The 25,325-nt window shown below is 45.2% G+C and overlaps 1 protein-coding gene across 3 annotated transcripts; it reads right to left on the bottom strand.

Moving 5' to 3' along the window:
• Nucleotides 1–4,538: 4,538 nt before the first annotated feature.
• On the bottom strand, nt 4,539–24,183 carry Pym1 (PYM1 exon junction complex associated factor). 3 transcript variants are annotated; one of them, XM_085843298.1, is made up of 4 exons: nt 23,244–23,355; nt 21,206–21,248; nt 5,790–5,897; nt 4,539–5,420 (listed from the first exon to the last, which is right to left on the bottom strand). In XM_085843298.1, exons 1-4 carry the CDS (start codon nt 23,353–23,355, stop codon nt 4,940–4,942), a joined length of 744 nt encoding a protein of 247 aa, XP_085699424.1. In that variant the 3' UTR covers nt 4,539–4,939. The 3 variants fall into 3 exon arrangements, with proteins under 3 accessions (XP_085699424.1, XP_021031016.1, XP_021031019.1); XM_021175357.3 differs by lacking the exons at nt 21,206–21,248; nt 23,244–23,355 and adding an exon at nt 23,816–24,099 and having other exon boundaries at nt 5,790–5,883; XM_021175360.3 differs by lacking the exons at nt 21,206–21,248; nt 23,244–23,355 and adding an exon at nt 23,816–24,183 and having other exon boundaries at nt 5,261–5,420; nt 5,639–5,883.
• Nucleotides 24,184–25,325: the final 1,142 nt, after the last annotated feature.

The raw sequence follows: 25,325 nt of genomic DNA, 5'->3' as shown, positions 1-25,325 counted from the left end.
AAGGACTTGGGAACTTTGGGCTAAAAAAGCCATTGAGTGTTATGACCATGGTGGGAATGTTCTGTAGGAGCTTGGAAGATAAGAATGTTGAGAGCTGTGCAGAAAATGGATGCCTGGCTTGTGACATTTCAGAGGGAAGACTGAAGGCTCTCTCAGAGCCATTTCTATTTTGATTGCAAATATTCTATGGTTCTGGTTAGCTGGGGCTGAAGAATCAGCTGTGATTAACACAGTACCAGAACTAGTAAAGAGAAACCTTTGTTTTACTGGGACAATTAATAAGAGACCGGCATCACCGAGGTGAAATCTTCTGGGAAGTGTTTCTTGAGAGCACAGAGAAGCTGTGTTCCAGAGGCAGCCACAGTTGTATTTCACGTTGGCAGCTGGACTTGGTAATATATATATAATATATATAAGGGTTACCCAGGTGGTACTTGTTTTGAAAGCATGAAGGGGTCATGAAGAGCAGCTGAAGCTTGGCACTGTGAGAGGCCAGGAGAGGTCATTGATGAAGATGCAGCCTCAGTGGCAGTTGGAGGCCCAGGGCTGAAAGGGTCATGTAGAGAAGCTGAGGCTTGGCACCAGGAAGAACCTATGAGAGGCTACTGATGAAGTGCAGCCCAGTTGCAGCAAGGGACCCCAGCAGTTTTGGAGATGCCAGGTAACATAGTGGTTTGTTGCGCTAATAGAAACCCTAAGACGTGTGGGGATTTGGGGATGTGTCACGGCAGCTGATTATGATGTGCCTCATGCTCTAGCAGAAGCATGGTTTTGCCAGCTGTTGATAGTTTCTGTGATTGTGTGACCTTTGGAATTTTGGGAACTTTTTGGAGGGTATATATATAAATGCTGGGACCCTGAGAGGCAGGGTGGGTGGTTGTTGGTTGTTCGGGGATGTTGGTTGTGGTTTGTTAGTAGTCATACTCAAAGAAGAAACAAGACTTTTTTTTTTGGTTTTCTGAGACAGGATTTCTCTGTGTAGCCCTGGCTGTCCTAGAGCTCACTCTGTAGACCAGGCTGGCCTCGAACTAAGAAATCCGCCTGCCTCTGCCTCCCGAGTGCTGGGATTAAAGGTGTGCGCCACCACGTCCGGCCTCCCTCTATCCTTTATTTCCTATCTAGTGATAGGGGTGAAATGGAGGGGGGGGGGGAGAATAAAGGGTGGGGAAGAAGAAGACCCCACAATGTAGCAAAGACCAGCTAAATTCTTCAACTTAAAATAACCAGTATGTTAAAGTAGCATATTACAGGATGGTAGGCTCTAGATTCACCAGTCTCGTGGCCATGTTTTGAAGCCTCCTGCCTTACATGCAAATGTTCTTCTGTGGAGAGAAACAGACCCTGCAAAACTGAAAGCAAGTTGGCCACATACTAGTCACACTGAGACCTGCCTGCAAATGCGGTGTTCATGCGGTGTTAGTCACGCTATTCAAATGCTATCCTTGCCATTACATGCCTATAATCCCAACACTAAGGGAGGATGCCAGTTTAGGTGACATAGTAAGATCCAGTCTGAGGGCCTGGCACAAACCTTTAATCAGGCCCTTGCCAGCCTGCCTGCTACCATGCTCCCATTCCATGATGATCATAGACTCTTAACATTCTGAAACCCCAAACTAAACTCTTCTCTAAGTCCCCTTGGTCATGGTATCTTGGTCAGGGCAATTGAAAATTAACTGAAACACATAGCAGCAGTTATGCCTGTTACTTTTAATTTTTTTTCCCCCTTTGAGACAGGGTTTTCAGACAGTTTCAGCCCTGGCTGGTCTGAAACTCCTAAAGACCTGTCTGCCTCAGAGTCCTGAGTACTGGGATTAAAGGTGTGTTCTACCACAGCAGCTTCTATCTGACTTTAATAAAGGATTTTTATCAGGGCTACATAAATGACTCGGAGGTTAAAAGTATACTGTTCTTGCAGAGGTCCTAAATTCAGTTACCAGGACCCACTGCAGACAACTCATAACTACCTGTAACTCCAACTCCAAGGAACCCTACACCCTCTTCTGGAATCCACAGGCACCTGACCTGCGTTCCGATGACATTCATTCACATAGACATATAAGGATAAAAATAAATCCTTAAAAAAAATCATTCATGTCGGCCAGCGGGTAGTGGTATATGCCTTTAAGCACTTGAGAGGTGCTGGTGGATCTCTGTGAGTTGGAGGCTAGCCTGGTCTACAAAGATGGTTCCAAGGCAGCCAAGGCTACAGAAAGAAACCCTGTCTTGGAAAAAAAAACCAAAACGCAACAACAAAAAGTTTGATTTTGAGGCAGGATCCAAGGCAACTGAGGATGGCCTTTGCTACTTAATTTTTCATTCTTATCGGGGGTGTCTTAGGGTTTCCATTACTGAGATGAAACACCACCAAACAAAGTTGGGCTGGGCAGTGGTGGCGCATGCCTTTAATCCCAGCACTTGGGAGGTAGAGGCAGGCAGATTTCTGTGTTCGAGGCCAGCCTGGTCTGCAGACTGAGTTCCAGGACAGCCAGGGCTACACAGAGAAACCCTGCCTTCAAAAAAAGAAAGTTGGGGAGGGAAGGGTTTATTTGGTTTATGCTTCTATAGCACTGATTCTCACTGAAGGAGGCTAGGATAAAAACTCAAACAGGGAAGGAACCTGTAGGCAGAGGCTGACACAGAGGCCATGGCGGGATGCTGCTTTTTGGCTTGTTCCTTGTAGTTGGTTCAGCCAGCTTTCTGATAGAACCCAGGACCACTAGCCCAGAGATAAAGAAATGCCCTTCAGGCCTGCCAACAGTCCTGTCTTTTGGAGGCATTTTCCTGAGGGTCTCTCATGACTTTAGTTTATATCAAGTTGACAGAAAAGTATCCAGCACGTGACACCCAGGAGTCCTGGGGTAGGTGTTGCCTGAGGGAGCTTTATTACTCAAAATTTTGTCTCACATTAGCAGTGAGGACTCGGGCATTGCCCTGACCTTGTCTTACCCATGCTGTGCCTTTGTCCTTAACTTTAGATTCTCCTGCCTCTACTCTCAAGCGTGCTGGGACTGCAGGCTTGTGCTATCTTGCTGTTTTATGTGGTTCTGGGAATTACACCCAAGACTTTGTCCATACTAGGTAAGCACTCTGACATCTAACTTCAATCCCACCCTACCCTTCAGGAACCTGTATGCATGTCTGTTTCTCATAACATATGGGAAACTACATATATAGTAATTGTCAGGTTTCTACAAAAAGAAACCCAGGCGTTGGTCTCTAACTGTTCCCAGGCTAAGTGTTTATTATTAGCCGTGTTCTTTTCTATGCATGCTTTCAAGCCTTATTTCAGTTGGATATTTGAGAATTTAACTGTTAGGCTTTAAGAATGCAGTACCCCACACCTGGAAGCCCAGCGCTGGGGAAGCAGAGGCAGGACAATTACCTGATCCACACAGTGAATTCCAGTTCCAAGCCAGCCAAGGTTATACAGAGATCCTGTCTCAAACTAACCAACTGGCTTAGGAGCTGGAGGAACTAAGTTGGTGGCTGAGAAATAAGCAAATATGACAATGTGGACAACCATGATACGTAGGGAAGACAGCTCAGTCAGTCGTTTACCCCTAGGAGGGGTAGGGGCCTCGGGGAGTTGGTCTAGGGAGGAAGACAGATGGATCCCTGAGGCTCACAAGTCAGCCAGCCTAGCAGAATCAGCGAGCCCAGACCTAATGAGGGTCTTTGCCTCGAAGAGCAAGGTGAATGTCTTCTCCACATTTTGTGTGGTATCACCACACACAGACATTGACATGGGCATACACACATGGAACACACAAGAAATGGGTAGCTTAGCTAATGTTTAAGGGTGAGGGTAATGGTAAGGGAAGGATTCTCAAAGATCCGAAAGCTTTAAAGGGGTTGGGAGGGGGTAAGGATTTAACGGGGTTGATTTTGGTGGGACTTCTAAGTGAAGCTAGGGCCTCTGAATTACTGAGAGCTGACCACGGTTCCCAGTAGTCTGTGACAAAGGCACAGCATGGGTAAGACAAGAGATGGACAGCAGATCTTCTGGATAGATCTTGACATGTCATCTTAGGTAGCATCCAAGGTGAAATTTCAAAAGTTGCTCCAGCATCTGACGTCAAGCAGTTATCTTCAGAAGCAATGAGGAAGGTACAGCAGATATACTGCTGTGTGGCACAATGACACCTACATTAGTGTCAAATTAACCTTGTTCTAAATTTCACTAGATTTCAGCGCTAACTTGTGTTTACTGAGGTCGAATTTGCCATATATTACTTTATTGAGATGGTCTTACCCTGTAGACCAGGTTGGCCTTGGAATGCTGACAATTCTGTCTCTGTCTCCAAAGTCCTACCACAGTTGCAAGTATAACTTTAAAATATTAAGGGTTAGGGATGTAGAAGAAGAGCTACCATGTGCAAGTCCCTGGGTTTAATCCCTAGCACCATTAAAACTTCAGTGTCGTCTTTCACCACATTGACAAGACAAGAGTCGAGAACAGGCCACATGTCATCTACTTCAATTTATTCTTTTCTTTAAAAAAAAAAAAAAAAAAAAAATTAAGGGGCGGGGGGGGGGGGCGGGGGGCGGGATGGTCAGGGAAGTAATTCATAAACACTGTGAACAGGAACTAAGACTCCAAAACATGGGTACTGCTATACCCTCAGCCTCAGATCGCTAACAGACTCCCACCCCCCCGGTTTCCTTTTCAACAAGACACCCAGATCAGCAGCAGAGGTACCTCAGGTCGGCACTCAGATTGTGAACACTGGGATGGAAGGGGAAAGTCCAAAAACAGGAGCTGAGAAGAAGTGGAAGGGATGAAGGAGAGCCTAGGCTCTGGAGGACGGAGTCGGGCCACAGGAGGTGGAGGTGAGTCAGTATGGGGGTACCCCTCCTGACTGCTGCGGCCCACACTCCCTGGACCCCAGAGCACCCCATGGTTTGTTCTGCAGTCCACTCCCCTACTCCTGGAGCCTCACAGGCCCAACTCTAAGTCCTCCAGCTCCTCCTCCAGAACCCTCCGTCGAGCCAGCTTCTCCAGCTGTTCTCTGCTGGGCTGGCTGACCTCCCCGGCCTGGATGCGTTGCTGCAGCTCCTCCACCTGCCGAAGCTTCTTCCTCAGGTTCTTGATCTTCTTGGCTTTCTCTGTGGTGGCAGCAGAGTCGGATGGATCAGAGGCAGCTAGAGGCGTGGCCTGGGGGCCGTGGAGAGCACTAGGCGTCTGGGCTGTGTCTCCCAGAGACACCTTATCAAGAGTCCTGCTCAAGGCCTCTGCGTCTTTCTCCTGCTGCTGCCTCCTCTTCTCCTTCCGCTTCAGGTTTCGTTTGGCTGTCTTGGAGAGGCCTGCTTCACCACCTTCAGGTCTGGATGGGGTGACCGGTGTGGTGGCCTCAGGGCTCAGCCCTGGGGGAAGTTCTGGTTTACTCTTGAAAAACTTCACATACTTGTTTTCATAGCTGCAAGAAACAAAGATGCTAAAGCTTCCGGGACTCACCTCAGCCTAACTTCTCCCACCTCACACCTTCCCATGACATTCCTGTTTTTTCTACCCTTCAGAGTCCCTGGTCTATAGGAAAGTTCTAGAATTCGTGGCCCTGGCCCTCTGATTGCTGACTATGGATCCTGGAGAACAAAGGTCAAAGGAACCAGACCAGTTGGGGAGACCCCCACTCACCCCTCAAGCCCAGCTCCTTCCTCTCCCGAGACCGTTGTCCCTCCTTCCATTTCTTTCGGGCCCAGACGATTCATCCCTGAACTCCACGGCATAATATGCTATACTTGTGTAGGAACCCATTAAAAACCCCTTGTTAAGCCTAACCACGCACACTGGGACCTCCTCTTGGGGCACGTATCCTTCTTTGACCCTCCGCTGCTTTCGCCACGTCCCGTCGGGTCTCTGTGTTGAGGCAATGTACTTGCCTGTAACGACAGAAGTTAAGCTGGAGTTAGTCTCTCGTTCTCAAACCTCTCCCAAGGTGAGGGTCTATAAATGCGCAGCTCCCTCAGCCCCCATCCATCCATCCTGATGAAAGGTAAGGCTCACTCTGCAGACCAAGAAGGCCTGAACTTTCATCTCCCACCTCCGATCTATCTGAATTGCCAAGATGATAGAGCCCACTTAGCTAAGGCATTTCTCATAGCAACTTCCCTCTTCTGTTATTTATCGACTAGCACACTATCCTTGCCCCATGGAGCTGCTGCTGCTGCTGCTGCTGTTTTTAAGTAACACGTGCAGACAGACCAGGGAGAGATGGCATTCTGAGAAAGTACAAGGCAAAGGGAACATCAAAGTAGTAAAGAAACCCGACTGTTGGGGCCAAGGCAAGAAGTACACGGAGAAGAGCAAGGAAGACTGAGGGAGAGGTTTCATTCAAACAGACTTCAAAAAAACAAAACTTTTAGGAAAATGGATTACAAAGGCATGGAAACACGTGGATGCAAAGGACACTTGTTCATGTTTTTTATTTATGTGTATATGGGGTGTGTATGCCAAGGTTCCCACATAGACATCAAGAGGACAACATTCAGAAGTCAGCTCTTTTTCCATCTTAACATGGGTCCCAGGGATTAACCTCAGGGTCTCAGGTTTGCTCAAGCACTTTACCCACTGAGTCATGTCATGGGCCCAAGAATTATTCCTACTTAGATCAAAGTACTGTATACAAATAAAGTTTAAAGTGTGTGTGTGTGAGAGAGAGAGAGAGAGACTCTGTGTGTGTATGTGTGTGTGTGTGTGTGTGTGTGAGAGAGAGAGAGAGAGACAGACAGACAGACAGAAAGACAGAAAGACAGGCCTAATGTATCCCAGGCTGGTCTCATACTTATACTACCAATTCAGTCTATCTATACAGGGTTGGTTTACATGGTGCTGGGTGCTTGTGCATGCTACAAATGAGCTACATCCCCAGCCCCATAGAAAGCTTTAAGGCTCAGTAGGTAAAGGTACCACGGGACCTGAGTTTATTCCCAGGACCAACATGGTGAAAGCAGAGACCCAACTCTGGCTTCCACCCATGCATCATGGTATGTGCGCACACACATACACTAAATAAAATATACTCAAAATAATTTTCTTTTAATTTTAATTTTTAGAGGACCAGAGAGATGGCTCAGCAATTAAAAACACCATCACCCAGCAAAAACATAATAAAAAATTTTAAAAGAGAATATGGTTAAGATATGTATGATACAGCAGTTGGAGGTGATAAATAGTAAAAAGCAAACAGATATGGTATTGGGCATAAGAACTCGGGGAATGAAGAGTTCCTTCCTTCTTTTTTGTGGGGGGAGGAAATACTGGGGACTGAACTTGTATATAGCAGGCCAGGACTGCACCACTGAGCCATGCTCCCAGCAGTAAAACAGTTCTTCAGCTGAGTCAGACAGGTGATGACAGGAATAACAAGAGCCAGGCTGAAACCGAAAAGAGGAAGCAGTTAAAAGCTTTGGCTGTTTGTTCAGAGGACCTAGAGGTGAGGTAGAGGGATCTGGAATTCAAGGCTGAGCTTCAGTTACAGAGCAATTTCAAATCCAGCCTGGGCTACAAGGGACACTAGGAAGAAAGGAAGGAAGGAAGGAAGGGAAGAAGGGAGGAAGATGAATTTGAAGGAGAAGTTCCCTCTGAAACAAAGAACATAGATGGGCGAGGGGCTGGAGAGATGGCCTAGAGGTTAAGAGAGCCTCGGTTCTTGCTCTTGCAGAAGACCCAGCACCCATATGGAGGCTTGTAACCATCTCTAACTCTAGTTCCAGAGGATCTGACACCCTTTTCTGACCTCCACAGGCACCAGGCACATACAACACTGTACATGGACATACATGCAAACAAAACATTCACAACACATAAAATAAATCTGGCTAAATAAAAGCCTGCAGGCAGTGATGTTAGTCTGGCTGAGCTGAGGCGTGTGCTGGTGCAGGAGAGAGGATATATAGGCTGTGAATGCCAGTCCAGGACCTTACCATCTGGCACATGTATGCATCAAGAAATGTCTATGACATGAGTCCTTTACTGAAAAGATTGTTTTAGAACCTTTGGCAATGAATAAATCTGTCATCCAGTAGTATTTTAAATCAGTCTGGCATGAGTGATGTGGACGTGTAAGCCAAATAAACCCTTTCCTGCCAAGTTGCTTTGGTCATGGTGTTTCATCACAGCAATAGAAACCCTAACTAGGACACTCATGCTAGATAATCATCAAACAATAATATGTAGGATTTTACTGAGTATCGGAGGAGTGAGGAGGGACCAAGTACTTCACCTCTGGTTAGCTAATCCAAATCTTAGGACTTTAGCATAAGAAAAAAAAATTTAAAAAAAATTAATTAAATTAAGATGTTATTTATAGAAAGCTAAATTAAACAAACTTTATATTCAATTTTATAAGAATGGAAAAATACATCTTTTAAAAATGACAAAAAAATCTCAAACAAGGATTTGGAGAAATGGCTCAGCTGCTGAGAGCACTGACTGTTCTTTGAGAGACCTGGGTTCACTTCCCTGCAACTATGTTTCAGCTAACAGTTGTCTGTAACTCCTGCTCTGGGAGAATCCAACACCCTCTTTTGATCTCTACATGCACTGCATACAAATGGTACACAGACAAACATGTTGACAAAACACCCAAAACATAAGAAAAAAAATCTTAAAAATTAAAAAGCATCTAAACAAATCCTTCAGGGGCTGGAAAGGCGGCTCCGTGAACACACAACACACACTTGATATACAACCTGAGCTGGTCTCCACAGAGAGAACCACTAACTCCCACAGCTGTCCTCTGACTGCTAACTGACAACAGACCTTGTTGGAGGGAAAGGGAGAGAAAGAGAGATTGATTTTTGTTTTTTAAGGCACAGCCACTGGAGGGTCAATCCAGTGGACTGCCCAGTCTTGAAGAGTCGGCACAAACTGGATTCAGTAGGTTATTAGAAAAAAAGACATCAAAGTGGGAAGGGCTGGATCTAGGAGGAGCTAAAGGGTAGGAGTAGGGGGTGAATACCATCAAAATGTATTATTGCTTTTCTAAAGGATCTGGGGGGGCGGGGGGAGGGATAAAGGGAAAGGGGAGATCTGAGTTGGAATCCCAGCTCCAAGGGATACAATGCCTCTGGTCTCAGTGGGTACCCATACACATGTAGCATACAGACACATGGATACATGACTGAATATACAATACACCCTTAATTTTTTTTTCAAAGAATTTCAGGGGTCCTGCATACACACAGTGCACATACATGTACTCAAGCACATAACACAAACAAAAGAGGCCCTATACTATGTGCCATGATTTCAACAAAATATGTGGTGTTTAAGTTTAGAAAACACACAGTATATAAAATGTAGCCGGGCGTGGTGGCGCACGCCTTTAATCCCAGCACTCGGGAGGCAGAGGCAGGCGGATTTCTGAGTTCGAGGCCAGCCTGGTCTACAAACAGGACAGCCAGGGCTATACAGAGAAACCCTGTCTTGAAAAACCAAAAATAAATAAATAAATAAATAAATAAATAAATAAAATGTTATGTTGTGCCAGGCAGTGATAGTGCATATCTTTAATCCTAGTACTTAAGAGAGAGGAAGAGGCAGGGGGAGCTCTGAGTTCCAGACCAGCTTGGTCTACAGAGCACGTTCCAGGCTAGCCAGAGCTACATGGAGAAACCCTCTCAACAAACAAACCAAAAATTACAGTTATTTCTAGACAGGGCTGCTCTGGCTAGCATCAAACTCTCTGTAGCTGAGCATTAATAATTCTTAAAATGTATCATTTATTATTGTGTGTGTTTTCTCCTCACACACATCAGGAGAAAACCGACGGCGTGGAGTTAGTTCTCCCCCTCCCCCTTATGTGGCTCCAGAGATTTAACTCAGGCCCTCAGGCTTGCACAGCTTTACCTGCTTTTACCTGGTGAACCATCTTGCCAGACTGTAAGCAATTTTTCTCCCTAAGAATTCCCATTAACTTGTGGTATAATGTAGATTAAAAAAAAAAAAGGTATGACTTCACATTTAAACCTAAATGGCTTGGAGAATGAAAATTACTTTTATTTTAGTTTTTGTTTTATAACACAGGGTCTTTGAACTCAGTGCATGCCTCTCAAGTGGTGGGAATGAGTCTCTTCACCTAGTTTGAGTGAAATTATTTTTGATCGGGTGATTCATAAACATTTTATGACGGACACAGCATCAGTTGAGATTGGTGGAAGATAACCCAGCTTTATACACATGGAATTGTGGATATGGTTGAAGGAACAGAAACAGGGAAGCATTTCAGGTTTGGGATATGAGCAAGAGGACAAATAGACTCATGGATTCTACAGTCCTCAAGGCACCCACACAGACTTAACCTTAGGCTTCTCTACTCCTACTCACCTCTGACCACTGAAACACTAACGTTCTCCAGACCCTCTCTCTTTATTTTCTATACCTTATTCTTCAAGAGTGAATTTTAAGTAGTATAAATAAAGTCCACAGCAGGGTGGAGTCCCGGCACTCTGAAGCAGAGACAGCTGGATCTCTTGAGTTCCAGGCCAGCCTGGTCTGCAGAGCGAGTTCCTGGATAGCCAGGGCTGCACAGAGAAGCCTTATCTCAAAAAAAAAAAAAAAAAGAAACACACACACATAAATAGTACTCTTTCCTGGCCTCTTAGAAACTGCACTTGGTGTACATACAAAACTCCTACTGTGGTCTTTATGCTCTTATATTTATATATAATATATAGTATTATATATTATATATAACTGCCCATTTTGTTAGAAGCAGGGAGACAGAGGCCTCTTCAATGCCCACAGTGTGTGAAGGCCCTCAGAGGTAGAGATGACCAAGGATCACCTATTCTATGCCATCTTGGTTCCAGCCTCTGGCCTTCATGATATCCAAGGGTGAAGTCAAAAAGAAGGGAGAGGTCTGGCCATTCCCACCCGCAGAAGAAAACCAAGGGCAGAGAATTAGGACTTTCAAATAATGCTTGTAAGGACAGCTGCTCTAAAGATTTTTTTTTTTTTTTTTTTTTTTTTGGTTTTTTTCGAGACAGGGTTTCTCTGTGTAGCCCTGGCTGTCCTGGCACTCACTTTGTAGACCAGGCTGGCCTCGAACTCAGAAATCCGCCTGCCTCTGCCTCCCGAGTGCTGGGCCACCACGCCCGGCAAGTTATAGACTGTTACGAGCTGTCTGATATGGAGCTGAAAACCAAACTCAGGTCCTCTGAAGAGCAGTAAGTGCTCTTAACCGATGAACCCTCTCTCCCGGTTTATCACTTTTAATTATATATATGTGTGTGTGTATGTATGTGTGTGTATATATACACACACATACATACACATTTGTGGGTATGCGCTCATGAGAGCAGGTGCTGCAGAGGCCTGAGGTGATGGAGCCCCCTGGAGCTAGAGTTACAGGCAGTTGGGAGTCAGTTAACATAAATGATGGGAATTGAACCTGGGTCCTCTGGAAAAGTACGTGCTCTTAATCACTGAGCCTTCTCTCCAGACCCTGGGTACAATTTCTAAAAAAGAAACAAAACAAAAACATAGAGCCAGTGAGATGACTGGTGGCTAAAGCTGCTTGTTGGACCTGACCATCTGTTTGCTCTCATAAGGTGGAGGGAGAGAGCCAATACCTGTAAGCTGAGCTCTTATTGCCACAAATGCATCGTGGTAAGTCTTCCCCCTCCCAATAAATAAATAAGAAAATAAATTAATTAAAATAATTGTAAAAAGGGCCGGGCAGTGGTGGCACTCGGGAGGCAGAGGCAGGCGGAGCATCCAGGTTAGAGAGATGATCATCATTATTACTCCCTAGGAAAACAAAACAGCAGCACTGACAGGAAATATTCCAAGCACGGGAGTACTGTGCCATGGAGAACAAGAGTTTAAAGTTACAGGCGGTGTTACAGTATATTAAATACTATCTTAAGGAGGTAAGTTATTAAATACTGCATAGACACTATGGATGGGGGAAATTTTTAAAATAGCTTTTTTTATACTGGTGGTGCACACCTTTAATCTCAGCAGTGGGAAGGCAGTGTTAAGTGAATCCCTGTGAATTTGAGGCCAGCCTGGTCTACAAAGTGACTGAATGGCCTGTTACAAAGAGAAATCCTCCTATCTCGTAAAACAAAAATAAAAACAAACAAGAAAATAATTTTTGCTAATTTGAAACCCTTATTTATCTTCTAAGAATAAAGCATCAAGAAAGTACAGTGATCAGAAGTCAGATTATGAGTGGATTAAATATTGACACGTTCTAGTAACCAGACACTATAGGATTATCAATGTGAGTAGTGAGATGTCCTTCGTTTCAGGAGTCTGCAGTCTAAATGGAAGAGTCTGAGGCAAGAAGACCACCATGAGCTGAAGAGAGGCCTGAGCTACATGATAAGGAACAAGACAGCCAGTGCTACGAATCAAACCCTCCTTCCTCCCTCTCTCTCTCTCTCTCTCTCACACACACACACACACACACACACACACACACACACACACGGTGGAGATGAAGCTCAGTTGGTGGTGTTTAACCAGGCATAGCAATGTATCCCGATAATTCTAGAATTCAAGTAGTGGTTATCAGAGGCAAGAGGATCAGGAGCCAAAACCACACCCACCTGTCTATGTAAACCCAATCTTAAATATAAAACAATGGAATGGTAAAAAAAAATTTTAATGCTAAAGAGGAAATAGACAAGTCATGCAAACAAAGAATGAGAGAATAGTTTTAAGTATTGTGCCAAGAAAGCGACTGGGTGCCAGCCTCACTACCCAGAGAAGGAGAGACTCAAGACCTCCACACACATGTCACATCTAGGCTAGCCTAGTGTACATAGTGAGGCAAGTCTGAGCCATCAGGGGCTATGTGGTGAGGCCCTGTCTCAGGAAAAAAATTGTGTGTGTGTGTGTGTGTGTGTGTAGAGTGGGGAGGGTGAGGGGACAAAGGCAAAGGTGACAGGGAGTTAGGAAAGCCTCAAGATATGACCTTAAAGACTGGTTATGAATAATAACAAATGAGCAGCCAATACTCCTTTAGGCAGAGAAGGGGCCAGGGTAATGAGACAACAATTGAAACCACAGCACTGAAAAGTCACAGTTGCTAACAGTTAGAATGTTCTTACTACATCACACCAGCAATTTCACATATGTCTTGTTGACTGTGGATATAATTATCATTTACAAGCTGAGTAGAGGCTTCAGCAAGTTTGTTTAATTTATTTTATTTGAGATAACATCTCACTATGTAGCCCTGGCTGAACTAGAAATCACCAAGATCCACCTGCCTTGGACTCCAGAACGCTGGGATTAAAGTTGTGTGCCACTAGATCTGCCACTAATCTTCAAGAAGTTAAGCTCAGACCTGAAATTCCAGCATTCAGGAAGTTGAGGCAGGAAGACTGCCATGAGTTCAAGGCTAAACTGACTTAAAGAGACCCTCTCTTAAAACAAAGTAAGGGAGAGGATTGTTTGTGCTCATATTAGAGTAACTTTTATCTTCAAGGTCTTATGTTGCCCAGGTCAGCCTCAAACTTGTTATGCAGCTGAGGATGTCCTTGAATTTATGATTCTTCTGCGTCTGCCTCCTCAGTTCTAGGATTACAGATGTGCATCACCACAATCTGGTGTACACTGAACCCAGAGCTTTATGCAAGCCAGGTGAGCACTCTACCGTGCTGCATACTGAGCACACGGGAGTTAGTACCTGAGCAGAGCACATGTCAACTCTACCATGCTGCATACTGAGCACACGGGGAGTTAGTACCTGAGCAGAGCACATGTCAACTCTACCATGCTGCATACTGAGCACACGGGGAGTTAGTACCTGAGCAGAGCACATGTCAACTCTACCATGCTGCATACTGAGCACACGGGGAGTAAGTACCTGAGCAGAGCAAATGTCAACTCTACCATGCTGCATACTGAGCACACGGGGAGTTAGTACCTGAGCAGAGCACATGTCAACTCTACCATGCTGCATACTGAGCACACGGGGAGTTAGTACCTGAGCAGAGCACATGTCAACTCTACCATGCTGCATACTGAGCACACGGGGAGTTAGTACCTGAGCAGAGCACATGTCAACTCTACCATGCTGCATACTGAGCACACGGGGAGTTAGTACCTGAGCAGAGCACATGTCAACTCTACCGTGCTGCATACTGAGCACACGGGGAGTTAGTACCTGAGCAGAGCAAATGTCAACTCTACCATGCTGCATACTGAGCACACGGGAGTTAGTACCTGAGCAGAGCAAATGTCAACTCTACCATGCTGCATACTGAGCACACGGGGAGTTAGTACCTGAGCAGAGCACATGTCAACTCTACCATGCTGCATACTGAGCACACGGGAGTTAGTACCTGAGCAGAGCAAATGTCAACTCTACCATGCTGCATACTGAGCACACGGGAGTTAGTACCTGAGCAGAGCAAATGTCAACTCTACCATGCTGCATACTGAGCACACGGGGAGTTAGTATCTGAGCAGAACAAATGTCAATTCTCAAAAGATAACAGCAGCAATTACAGGGCTCAGTATTTATAGGCATCTTATTTAATCTTCACAACTCCACGAAATATCATTCCAGTTTACACATGATGAGAAGTTTATTAACATTCCCCAAGTTACAATTAGTAAACAGTATCAGAAACTAAAATCAAAACTCTGAATTCCAAGGGCTGTAGCAGTATTACTACACACTGGACCTGGCAAGGTGGCCGGCCAATTAAGGTGGTTTTTGCCTAGCCTGACACAAGGTGGAAAGGACTGATTCCCTTAGGTTGCTTTTTGACACACATGAGAACATGCTCACACACATCCAAATAAATACAGATAAATAAATACACAAATGCAGTACAGAAAGTTCAAACTTACTAATAAAAGGAAATAGAAATTCGGGGCTGGTGAGATGGCTCAGTGGTTAAGAGCACCTGACTGCTCTTCCGAAGGTCTGGAGCTCAAATCCCAGCAACCACATGGTGGCTCACAACCATCCGAAACGAGATCTGACTCCCTCTTCTGGAGTGTCTGAAGACAGCTACAGTGTACTTACATATAATAAATAAATAAATAAATAAATATTAAAAAAAAAAAGAAAGAAAGAAATTTAAAAACACAGGGGCCAGGGAAATGGCTCAGTTGGTGAAGTGCCTCCTACACAAGCACAAGGATCTAAATCCCAGCACAGAGGTACATGCCTAGCCGGGCGTGGTGGCGCACGCCTTTGATCCCAGCACTCGGGAGGCACAGGCAGGCGGATTTCTGAGTTCGAGGCCAGCCTGGTCTACAAAGTGAGTTCCAGGACAGCCAGGGCTATACAGAGAAACTCTGTCTCGAAAAACCAAAAACCAAGGGAGCTGGTGAGATGGCTCAACGGGTAAGAGCACTGACTATCCTTCCAAAGGTCCTGAGTTCAAATCCCAGCAACCAAATGGTGACTTACAACTACCCATAATGAGATCTGACGCCCTCCTTCTGGTGCATCTGAAGACAGCTACAATGTACTTATGTAAAATAATAAATAAATCTTAAAAAAAAAAAGAAAAACCAAAAATCAACCAACACAAACAAACAAACAAACAAACAGAGGTACATGCCTGCATCCGCAGGCCTAGGATACCACCCCCAGAACTCATGCAGGCAAAGTGGTACATGCATGAGAACTAGGGAGACAGAGACAGGAGGCTCTCTCAGACTTGCTCAGCTGCCAGCCTAGCTGTTCAGTGAGCTCCAAATTCAGAGAGCCTTGTCTTTGAAAAATAATGTGGAACGGCATGGTATTGTATGCCTTTAGTCCCAATCAGGGAGCAGAGACAGACAGATCTCTGTGCATTTGAGGCCAGCTTTGTCTAATTTTTGAGTTCTAGGCCATCCACGCCTACTCAGTGAGATCTTATCTCAAAAAAGGGGGGGTGCGGTAGGGGGGTGTTCAAGTGGATACCCAAGGTCAACAACCTCTGCCCTTTACACACACATGTGCACACACCCACTAATATGTATAATACAGAAAAACATAAGAAAAAACAAATCCAGCAAGCTGTAAAGCAAGGAAGTTCTATCATCCATTTTATCATTTAGCAATATTCCCAAAGGCTTCTTAACAACTATTTTGTACTTACTTTGGCAGAACATATACTAACCATATAGAGATTAACACGGTATCTGCACAAGGATGCAAATTCACAAAGCGTTTCACATTTAAAAAATAAGGTGTGGGTGTTTCTGGCCCAGTGATTAAGAGCACTTGTTGCTCTTACAGAGGACCCAAGTTCAGTCCCCAGTGGCCAAAACCTCCCATAACCCCAGTTACAAGGGACCAAACACACACACACAGGGGTACACATACATGCCAACAAGAAAAGCATTCATACACATAAAGAAAAATAAATTTTAAACCAAACAAAAAGAAGGAACTTTTTTTCTTCCTGCCAGCCTAGGCTTAGTTCCAAAGTCGTAGTAAGCTCAAGTGATTCTCTTGCCTCAGCCTCCTGAGGTGCTGAGTCCAGATGTGACCCACCACACCTCACTCAGCCTCCTGAGATGCTAAGACTCCAGATGTGTACCATCAAATCCAGACTAATGAGTTGTTTCTGCAATACTAGGGACAGACCTAGGACCTCATATATAGCAGGTTAAGTGTTCAACCACCATTCTATAGCCACATCCCCAGCTAAAGAACTTTTAATAGCAAAGAAGAGCACTGATATCATAACATGAAGTCAAACAAGAAGATACAAACAAATGTACATGTCACTCGAGTCAACAATGTTTAAAAACATGGCACACGCCTGTGATTCTAGCAGTTACAAGAGGCAAGGATAACTGCAAGTTGAGTCAGCCTGGTCTAGATAGCAAGAACCAGGCTAGCCAGAGCTAGAAAAGGAGATCCTGTCTAAAATAACAAAAATAATGGAGGAAGGAAAGGACAAAGGGAAGGAAGGAAGGAAGGAATCTGCCAAACGTAACAGTAGGTAGTAGGATAAATGATGTACCTATGTCTGAAGAACAAGGATCACCTGAGCTCCACGGAGGGCAAGCTGGATGGAGCGTGGCACACCTTTAGTCCCAGCATTAAAAGGCAGAGGCAAGCAGATCTCGGAGTTCAAGGCCAGCCTGATCTACACAGAGTTCCAGTTCTAGGACAGCCAGGGCTACAGAGAGAGAGAACCCTGTCTGAAACAATGGCAGGCTGGGAGCTGAGAGCTGAAGTTACAGCTGAGTGGTAGAATTCTTGCCTAAAATGTCCCTGGCCCTGGAAACTATCCTTGTCATTACAAGCATGCCACCCCTACCCAAAATAAGTAAAGCAGAAACGGTTGAAAAATAAACGAATACTAGCTAACCCCAATATAAAATATCAGCAAAATAATATTACATAATTGACTGTATAAACAGGAGAGATGCTGTGTGTGTGTGTGTAGACTCACACCTGTAAATCTAGCAGTTGGAAAGCTAAAGCAGGAAAACTACTGTGAGTTCAAGGACAGCCTGAGCTACCTAGTGAATTCCAGGATAGCCTGGTCTACTAAATGTGACCCTGTTTCAAAAAGCCAAAACAAATCAAAAACAAAGTAAAACAAAAAACAAACAAACACACACACACACACACACACACACACACAACCCAAACATGTTTAGAAGAAGACTCCAAATAATGTCCTTAAAAAGGAAAGCCTAACATCAATTCCTTACCTGAGCTCACAGTGACTCATAGCCTCTATAAAGCATGCGGTGGGGGTGGCAAAATGGTAAGCACTAACTGCTCTCCCAGAAGACCAGGGTTCAATTCCCAGCACCCACTGGCAGCTGATAGCTGCCTGTACCTCCAGTTCCAGGGGATCCAATACTCTTTTTCTGGCAACAGGCACACAAGTAGTAGACAGATATATGTCCAAACACCCATACATAAAAATAAACATTTTAAATGAAGAAAGGTAAACTTTTACAGTGGAAAGACTTTATAAACATTACTTCAGACTGGTATCAGGGTTACTACACATAGGGTAGGGGAATCACTGTCATCTTACAACCTGTAACCTGCCTCTATTGTTTTCCTCCAAAACCACCTTGTCTAAATTTAATGACAGAAACATCAAACAGCTGGGGATAGTGACAAACACATAGAACCCTAGCACTCAGTAGGCTGAGGAAAGGTAGATCCAGAGTTCAAGACCTCCCTGGGCTAGACAGTGTGTCACACAAACCTGGAATGTGTGTGTGTGTGTGTGTGTGTGTGTGTGTGTGTGTGTGTGTGCGCGCGCGCGCCTGTGCATGTGTATAAACACAGAAGACAGACAGTTGGGGTTAGGAAAAAAAGGAAAATACATCCAGAGTTCAAAACTTCCCAGGTGTACACACACACACAGGGAGAGGAGACAGAGAGTTGGGGATAGGAAGAAGGAAGAAATTCCAATAGAAGCGTGGTCTTTAAAATACATGCCTAGGGGCTGGTGAGATGGCTCAGTGGGGAAGAGCACCTGACTGCTTTTCCAAAGGTCCGAAGTTCAAATCCCAGCAACCACATGGTGGCTCACAACCACCGGTAATGAGATCTGACGCCCTCTTCTGGAGTGTCTGAAGACAGCTACAGTGTACTTACATGTAATAAATAAATAAATAAATCTTAAAAAAAAAAAAAATACATGCCTAGCATTGCTGAAAACTGTTGGGAGTAGCTTTGGGTAAAGGCATTGCTGTGGGAGCACAGGACCTGGTTAACCCTCAGAAGCACTGGGGCTGGAGAATTGGCTCTTCAGTGAAGATCACTTGTTGCTCTTACAGAGGACCTGGGTTTAATTCCCAGCACTCAAGTGGCAGCTCACAACCGTCTCTATATTCTGACGATAGACACCAAGCACATATATATGTTGGTAAAACAGTCATAAAACTTACTAAAATACTCTTAAAAGCATCACCAGCATGCAAGCAAAAAGGCAGGTGTGGCCATATGCACCTGTGACCCGACCAGAGATGCTCTCTGGAGGGAATGTGGCAGAAAGAACAGGACACCAGCTGGTGGCCTCTGGCCTCTAAATTCACGAATGGGCACACGTGAGTATATACCACACATACACCTGTACACCCCCACAAAAAAGCCCATAAAGATGATTGAGAGCAAGAAAAGTGTGAGAAACTCTTTAAGGAGGCATGAGACCTACATGTGATAGCATGCTAGATGAGAGACATGAGACCTACATGTGATGGCATGCTAGATGAGATCCTGGATCAGAAAAAAATTATGAAAGGTCTTCCTTCCTTTTCTTCCTTCCTTCCTTCCTTCCTTCCCTCCTCCTCCTCCTCCTCCTTCTTCTTCTTCTCTCTCTCTCTCTCTCTCTCTCTCTCTCTCTCTCTCTCTCTTTCTGACAGTGTAGACCAAACTGTCCTTAAACTCAAGAGTTAAAACTGTCTCTACCTTCTAAGTGCTGGGATTATAAGCCTGGGCCATCACCCTCAGCTTAAGGAAGTTTCAATAATTTGGGTTTTTTGGAGACATGGTCTATGTAACCCAGGCTGGCCTCAAAGTATCGGATTTCTGTCTCTCCTTCCCAAGTGCTAGGAACCCAGGTATGAACCACCATGCCTGCCCTGAATAACCTATGACTTTAACTAATAATAATGTACTGATACTGATTAGTTTACAGTAAGAAATATACTTTATCAATACAAATGCTAGTAAAAAGGAAAAATATGAGATATACAGAAATTCCTTGAGGTGAGATGGCTCAGCCGTTAAGATCGCCGACTGCTCTTCCAAAGATCCTGAATTCAAATCCCAGCAACCACATGGTGGCTCACAATCATCTTTAACAAAATCCGATGCCCTCTTCTGGAGTGCCTGAAGACAGCTACAGTGTACTTATGTATAATAAATAAATAAATAAATAAATAAATATTTTTTAAAAGAAATTCTTTGAAACATCTTCTCAATTGTTCTAAAAATCTAAAAAGCCAAGTCTATACCATCTCACTGTTTCAGAATAAATAAAATCCAAAGTCTTAAAAAGGGACAAAAAAAAAAAAGGTTGCTCTAGAGATGGCTAGAAAACGAACCCATGACAGGAAATAACAATGGAAGGATCAGAAAAGGTGAATCTGAAAGGTGACAGCACAGCCCAGAGTTAGACATTCAGCATTAGGAAAGAAGACGGCATAAGCAACACAGAAGAGGAAGGAAGCGCTAGGGATAACAACCACAGTCTAGCAACAGACTAGCGAGACCCAATATTAAAAAATCTGGACTTAAACAGCGCAGCCCACATCTATAATCCCAGTGCTCAAGCCGCTGAGGTGAAATCCTGACGGGAGGGAGGAGAGTGACAGATACCTGGCTGAGGCTGAGAAAACAGAAATGAAAGGCCCTAATTTTCCAATGAAATATAAAGTAAGGGTATTTGCCACAAAAGGAGGAATTAAAGGGCTAATGACAGAGTCTTGTAAAATAGTCATAGAAGAATTTAGGCTTCCAGGAAGCAGGAATTGGCAAAAAGCTGTGATATTGACAGAAGTTAACACAAGACTGAATTTTCTAACTTCCGATTTTTTTTTCTAGTAATATATTACAGTCTAAAATCAGAAGCCAAGAAAAGAGTTGATGAATATCATTCAAGACAAAGACAGCCACGTGCAGTTCTGAACTGAATACCTGCAATGCAGGCGGCATAGGAGGTGGGGACAGGAAGAAAAGGAGTTCAAGGCCAGCCTGAACTGCAAGAGACTATCTGAAACAACCAAAACCAAAAATATACCCACAAAACAAAAACAAAAACAAAAGAAAAAAAAGCAAAGAGGGGGCTAGGGAATATGGCTCAGAAGTTAAAGCACTTGCCACACTAATATAAAGACCAGTACTCAGATCACCAGCATCCATCCACATTCACACTGTGGGATGGCGGCATGCCTACAATCCCAGCACTTGGGAGACAGAGACAGGATCCCAGGAGCGCCCTGACTATCTAGACTAGCTGAGTCACCAAACTCTGGGTTAAGGTGAAAGATCCTGTCAGATATAAGGTGGTGGTGGTGGTGAAGTGGGGTGGTCAAGGATGGCACCTGACATCAACATCTATCTGGCCTCCACATGCATGTGGACCTCCACCCACACATGCACGTGCACACAGGCAAGTACACACATTCACACGCACGCACGCACACACACACAACCAGAAAACCTAAAGAGGGCAAAAAGCTGCCTCTGTGGATTTGAGATAGTCAAATGGCGACTGGTGAGGAGGCTAAAGCGAAGGGGAATACCTGAAAGGAAATGTGTCACAGATGAAGTCCAGGTTGTAGTAATCCTGAGGTGTAGCTGAAAATACAAAGGCACGTCAATGACCTCATGCTCAGGAACTAGGGGGTTCAGAGTATTCCCAAGCTGCTACAGACAGAATAACAAAAATAAAAACAAACGGGCTAGAGAGTTGGCTCAGGGGTTAAGAGTGGCTACTGCAGTGGACCGAGGACTTGGGGGTCTGATTCCCAGCACCGACATAGTGGCCTACAGCTCAAACTCCAGCCCCAGATCTAATAGCTCTTCTGACTTCTGTGGTCTCCAACTACACAAATGACGCACAGACATACACACAAGCAAAACATTCACACACACAAAATAAGTCTTTAAAAAAAAAAACAAAAAACAAAAAAACCATAATCTGTGGGCAGTAGATAGGAACACTGCCGTTTTGCTATAATTGTATTTGAAAAGCATAGAGGCAAAAGAACAGCTTATTTTCCTCTTCTACAGAGCCACAAAGAACAGAAACTATCTCTATGGCAGGGCAGGGGCCAGATTAAAAAGAGTAAGAAGGTACACATTAAAAGCTGCAAACTGCCTGTCATGGTAGTACACGCCTTTAATCCCACAATTTGGGAAGCAGAGGCAAGTGGATCTCTATGAGTTCAAGGCCAGCCTGGTCTACACAGTGAGCTCTAGGCCAGCCAGGGCCACATAGTGAGATCACATCTGGGGATTGGAGGGTTAAAGATGAAAGTTGCTTTTTAAAGGTTGGGCACAGTGGTTCATGCTTTTAATCCCAGTACCTGAGTGGCAGAGGCAGGAGGATCACTCTGTGTTCAAGACAAGTTTGGTCTGCATTGGGAGTTCCAGGCCAGTCAAGGGTACATAATGAAACCCTGTCTTTAAAGGAAAAAAACAAAACAAAACAAAAACAATACTGGTTGCTAGCTAAAGACCTACTGAGTAGAGAGCATAAGGCAACACTGCTGTAACACTTTGAAATGCAAGAACAGGGAAAAGTGGCAGAAAACCAAGTTGTCATTAAGTATTATAAAATAGGAAGTTACTTAGTAAGGAACATTTAAAGCAAACCAAGAAGCATACACGGCACATTTTAAAACACACCGTGCATTACCACACAATCACAGGATCACTTCTACAAAACCCTAGAATCACACATGAAGACCATGATGAGGGCTACAAAAACAGTCACCGGGTACTTGCACTATCTTCCAAATATCTATTTGATCATCTCAAAGTCAATATTGCACATTATCCTAAAGACAAGGCAACTACAAACAAGACAACAACATAAAACCGATTCTCGGCTTCACACACAAACAGCTGACTTCCAACATTTCAGACAGCTCGACTGAAGTGCTATTCAACCTTTAAGAAAATCATGGGGTTCTATCAATTATCAAAGACGTTGAGAGAAAGGCCAGTAGATACTTTCCTGTTTGTTTTCTCCCACTTTAAATGGAAAACTCCACCAAGGAGAAAAGTCAAGTTGAAAGTTAAATTCCTCTTCCCTTCACACCTCTGGATTTCGGTGACACCCACCCCCACCCCCACCAAATGAAGATGGGGCAAAGAGTGAAGAAGAAAGCACTATGTAGCAATGAGATCATCAGCAGACACAGCCCGGAGAGAAAGAATGAAAACAGGGAAGGGTAGAGAGCAGGTACAACAGTAAGAGATGGGGGAGGGGGGAAGGGGGTGGAATTGGAGGGAACTGAGTGCAGGAGCCCATAATGCTGGAGAACCTTGCAAAGGTACGGGACTCCAACAGCTAGAAAGAGCTGAAGCTCCTAAGGGTCCCGGAGCAGGGGACATTGGAGGACCCCAGGGTTTGGGAGACCGGAAACAGAGACCCCCTCAAAAAAAAAAAAAACACGAGACCAGAAGGGGGCGCAGGTAACAACCCAAAAGGAATGAATGGGGAAGGCGGTACGGGGGCGTGGCAAAGGAGGAGCCCCGGGATGGGCGTGGCACAAACCCTTTTCCAAGTCCGAACCCCTAACCCAAGAATCCCGGGAGAGGCGGCTCCGCGATCCCCGCACTCACCGCCGGTCTCGTCAGTTACATAGGGAGTCGCCATCTTGAGAACCCGAACCACTTCCGGCGTGAGCGGGCTGGGGTCCCGCCCCTCCCTCCCCACCGGAAGTGGAGTCCTCATTCTAGCAAGCCACCATTTTAATCTTAAAGAGAGACTGCACCATTTCTCTGACGCGGGAGGCAGAAAAGGGGAGTGTAAGACGCACACAGTCATGGGCTCTTAAGACTTCCACCGACGCCACTGTTGACCTCCTGATGTATATAAAACAATCCCTAGGGCTCGGAGAGAAGTTTGGACATAAGCCTTATCCCAGACAGTCCTCGCATGCTCAAGGCCCACCGGCACCCAGCGGGAAAGCTGGTAAAAGAGGAAAGGAATATGCAAGGCCTCTCGCCTACACCAAACCCTAGGGCGCGCGTTGGCATGGGCAGAGAAGCCCCAGGGATGCACGAAAACCCGGGCTAACACTTAAAAGTGGGCAGGTCTACTCCGCACGCCGACCACTCTCGGCCGCCCAGGTTAACTGATCAGAGTCCTACGAAAGGGGTGCGCAAAGATCGGCGCACTGCGAGTCGGTCACCTGTCCCCGTGGCCTCGGGGGTGCTGGCGGTTTCCATGACTGAACTGGGGCGGGCAGCCCTGGGGATTCAGCGGCCGGCGAGGTAACTTCTTGGCCTGCTGCTCAGTACTGGAACCTCTCGGGTCAGAGGGCACAGGGTGAAAGCTTTTGGGGCGGACCCAGTCAGTATTCTAATTAGCCGCGCCCCACACTTCGGATTAGCTTTGGCTACCGCGAGCAGTTCCACCCTTAAATCAACGGGGACAGTGAGGCCACTCCCTTTGTTAGGTTGTGCCTTGTTCTTGGAAGGAACGCCAAAGCCCGGTCCCGGCCCCTCCCCTCCTCCTTCAGCAATTTAGTTCCTTTGGGGCTAAGTCCTGTTAAACTTGTTTCCTCTTCTGTCAGGAAGGTACTGGCTCAAGCTCCTCTCCTCAGGTATCTGCCCTCCTCCTTCAAAGCTTTTTCCTTAACTCTTTCACCCTCCTCTATTGCCCAACTTTGGCTTACGTTAACGTCCAACAGTGCCTCTCAAATAGAGAAGGGGGGAAATATTAGTACTTCAGACAATATGTTCTACTTGAAAACAAAAAGCAACCGAGCAGTGGTGGCGCACGCCTTTAATCCCAGCACTCAGGAGGCAGAGGGAGGCGGATTTCTGAGTTCGAGGCTAGCCTGGTCTACAGAGTGAGTTCCAGGACAGCCAAGGCTACACAGAGAAACCCTGTTTCAAAAAAACAACAACAAACCAAAAGGGGAAAAAAGGAGAAAGAAAAAAAAAAAAAACAGGCTGTTAAGAACCTCAACTAAATTTTCAAAAGCTCACACATTGTCCTCCTTGCAATTCTCCCAGCTTTGACCTCTCTGCTCTCCTTTCAATTCAAGCCTCAAAATGACTTTAATGCTATTTGCATGCACTACATGTTATTACACGTGTATACTTCTTTTTTTTCTTTTCTTTTTTTTTTTTTTTTTTTTTTTGGCGGGGGTGGGGGTGGGTTCGAGACAGGGTTTCTCTGTGTAGCCCTGGCTGTCCTGGAACTCACTTTGTAGACCAGACTGGCCTCGAACTCAGAAATCTGCCTGTCTCTGCCTCCCAAATGCTGGGATTAAAGGCTTGCGCCACCACCCGGCTATGGGTATACTTCTAATCCCTCACTTTGTGTGTGTGTTCACCCATGCCTTTGCTTCCTCCTGCATTTGTGTATGGTGGAGGGAGGGATGCTGGGGAGTGGAACCTAGAGTGTAGCTAGCATTAAGTCAGACAATCATTCTGGCCAGTGAACTTACACCCCAAGCCCACCAATCCATATCTGTTCATCAATTGCACTTAAGTCCTGTCTATCTAGTACCCTTTCTCTGAAAATTAGTGAGGTACATGACTTGAACTCTTGCAAGAGTGGTCTCTACAGCTCTCCACGGACCTGCTCAGTGAGGGGAAGTCCTAGTGTGACCTGTTTACTCTTTAATCTCTGGACACTCCCCATCACTGTACCCCTCAGACATCCTGCCCCCATCTCTGCAGGTTGGCAGG

Source organism: Mus caroli, unplaced genomic scaffold (assembly GCF_978045245.1).
Source record: "Mus caroli unplaced genomic scaffold, Mus_caroli_1 scaffold_9, whole genome shotgun sequence".
In the NCBI taxonomy this organism is placed as follows: Eukaryota; Metazoa; Chordata; class Mammalia; order Rodentia; family Muridae; genus Mus; species Mus caroli.
The sequence above is the reverse complement of the archived record's forward strand: the minus strand, read 5'-3'. Positions and strand labels throughout refer to the sequence as shown.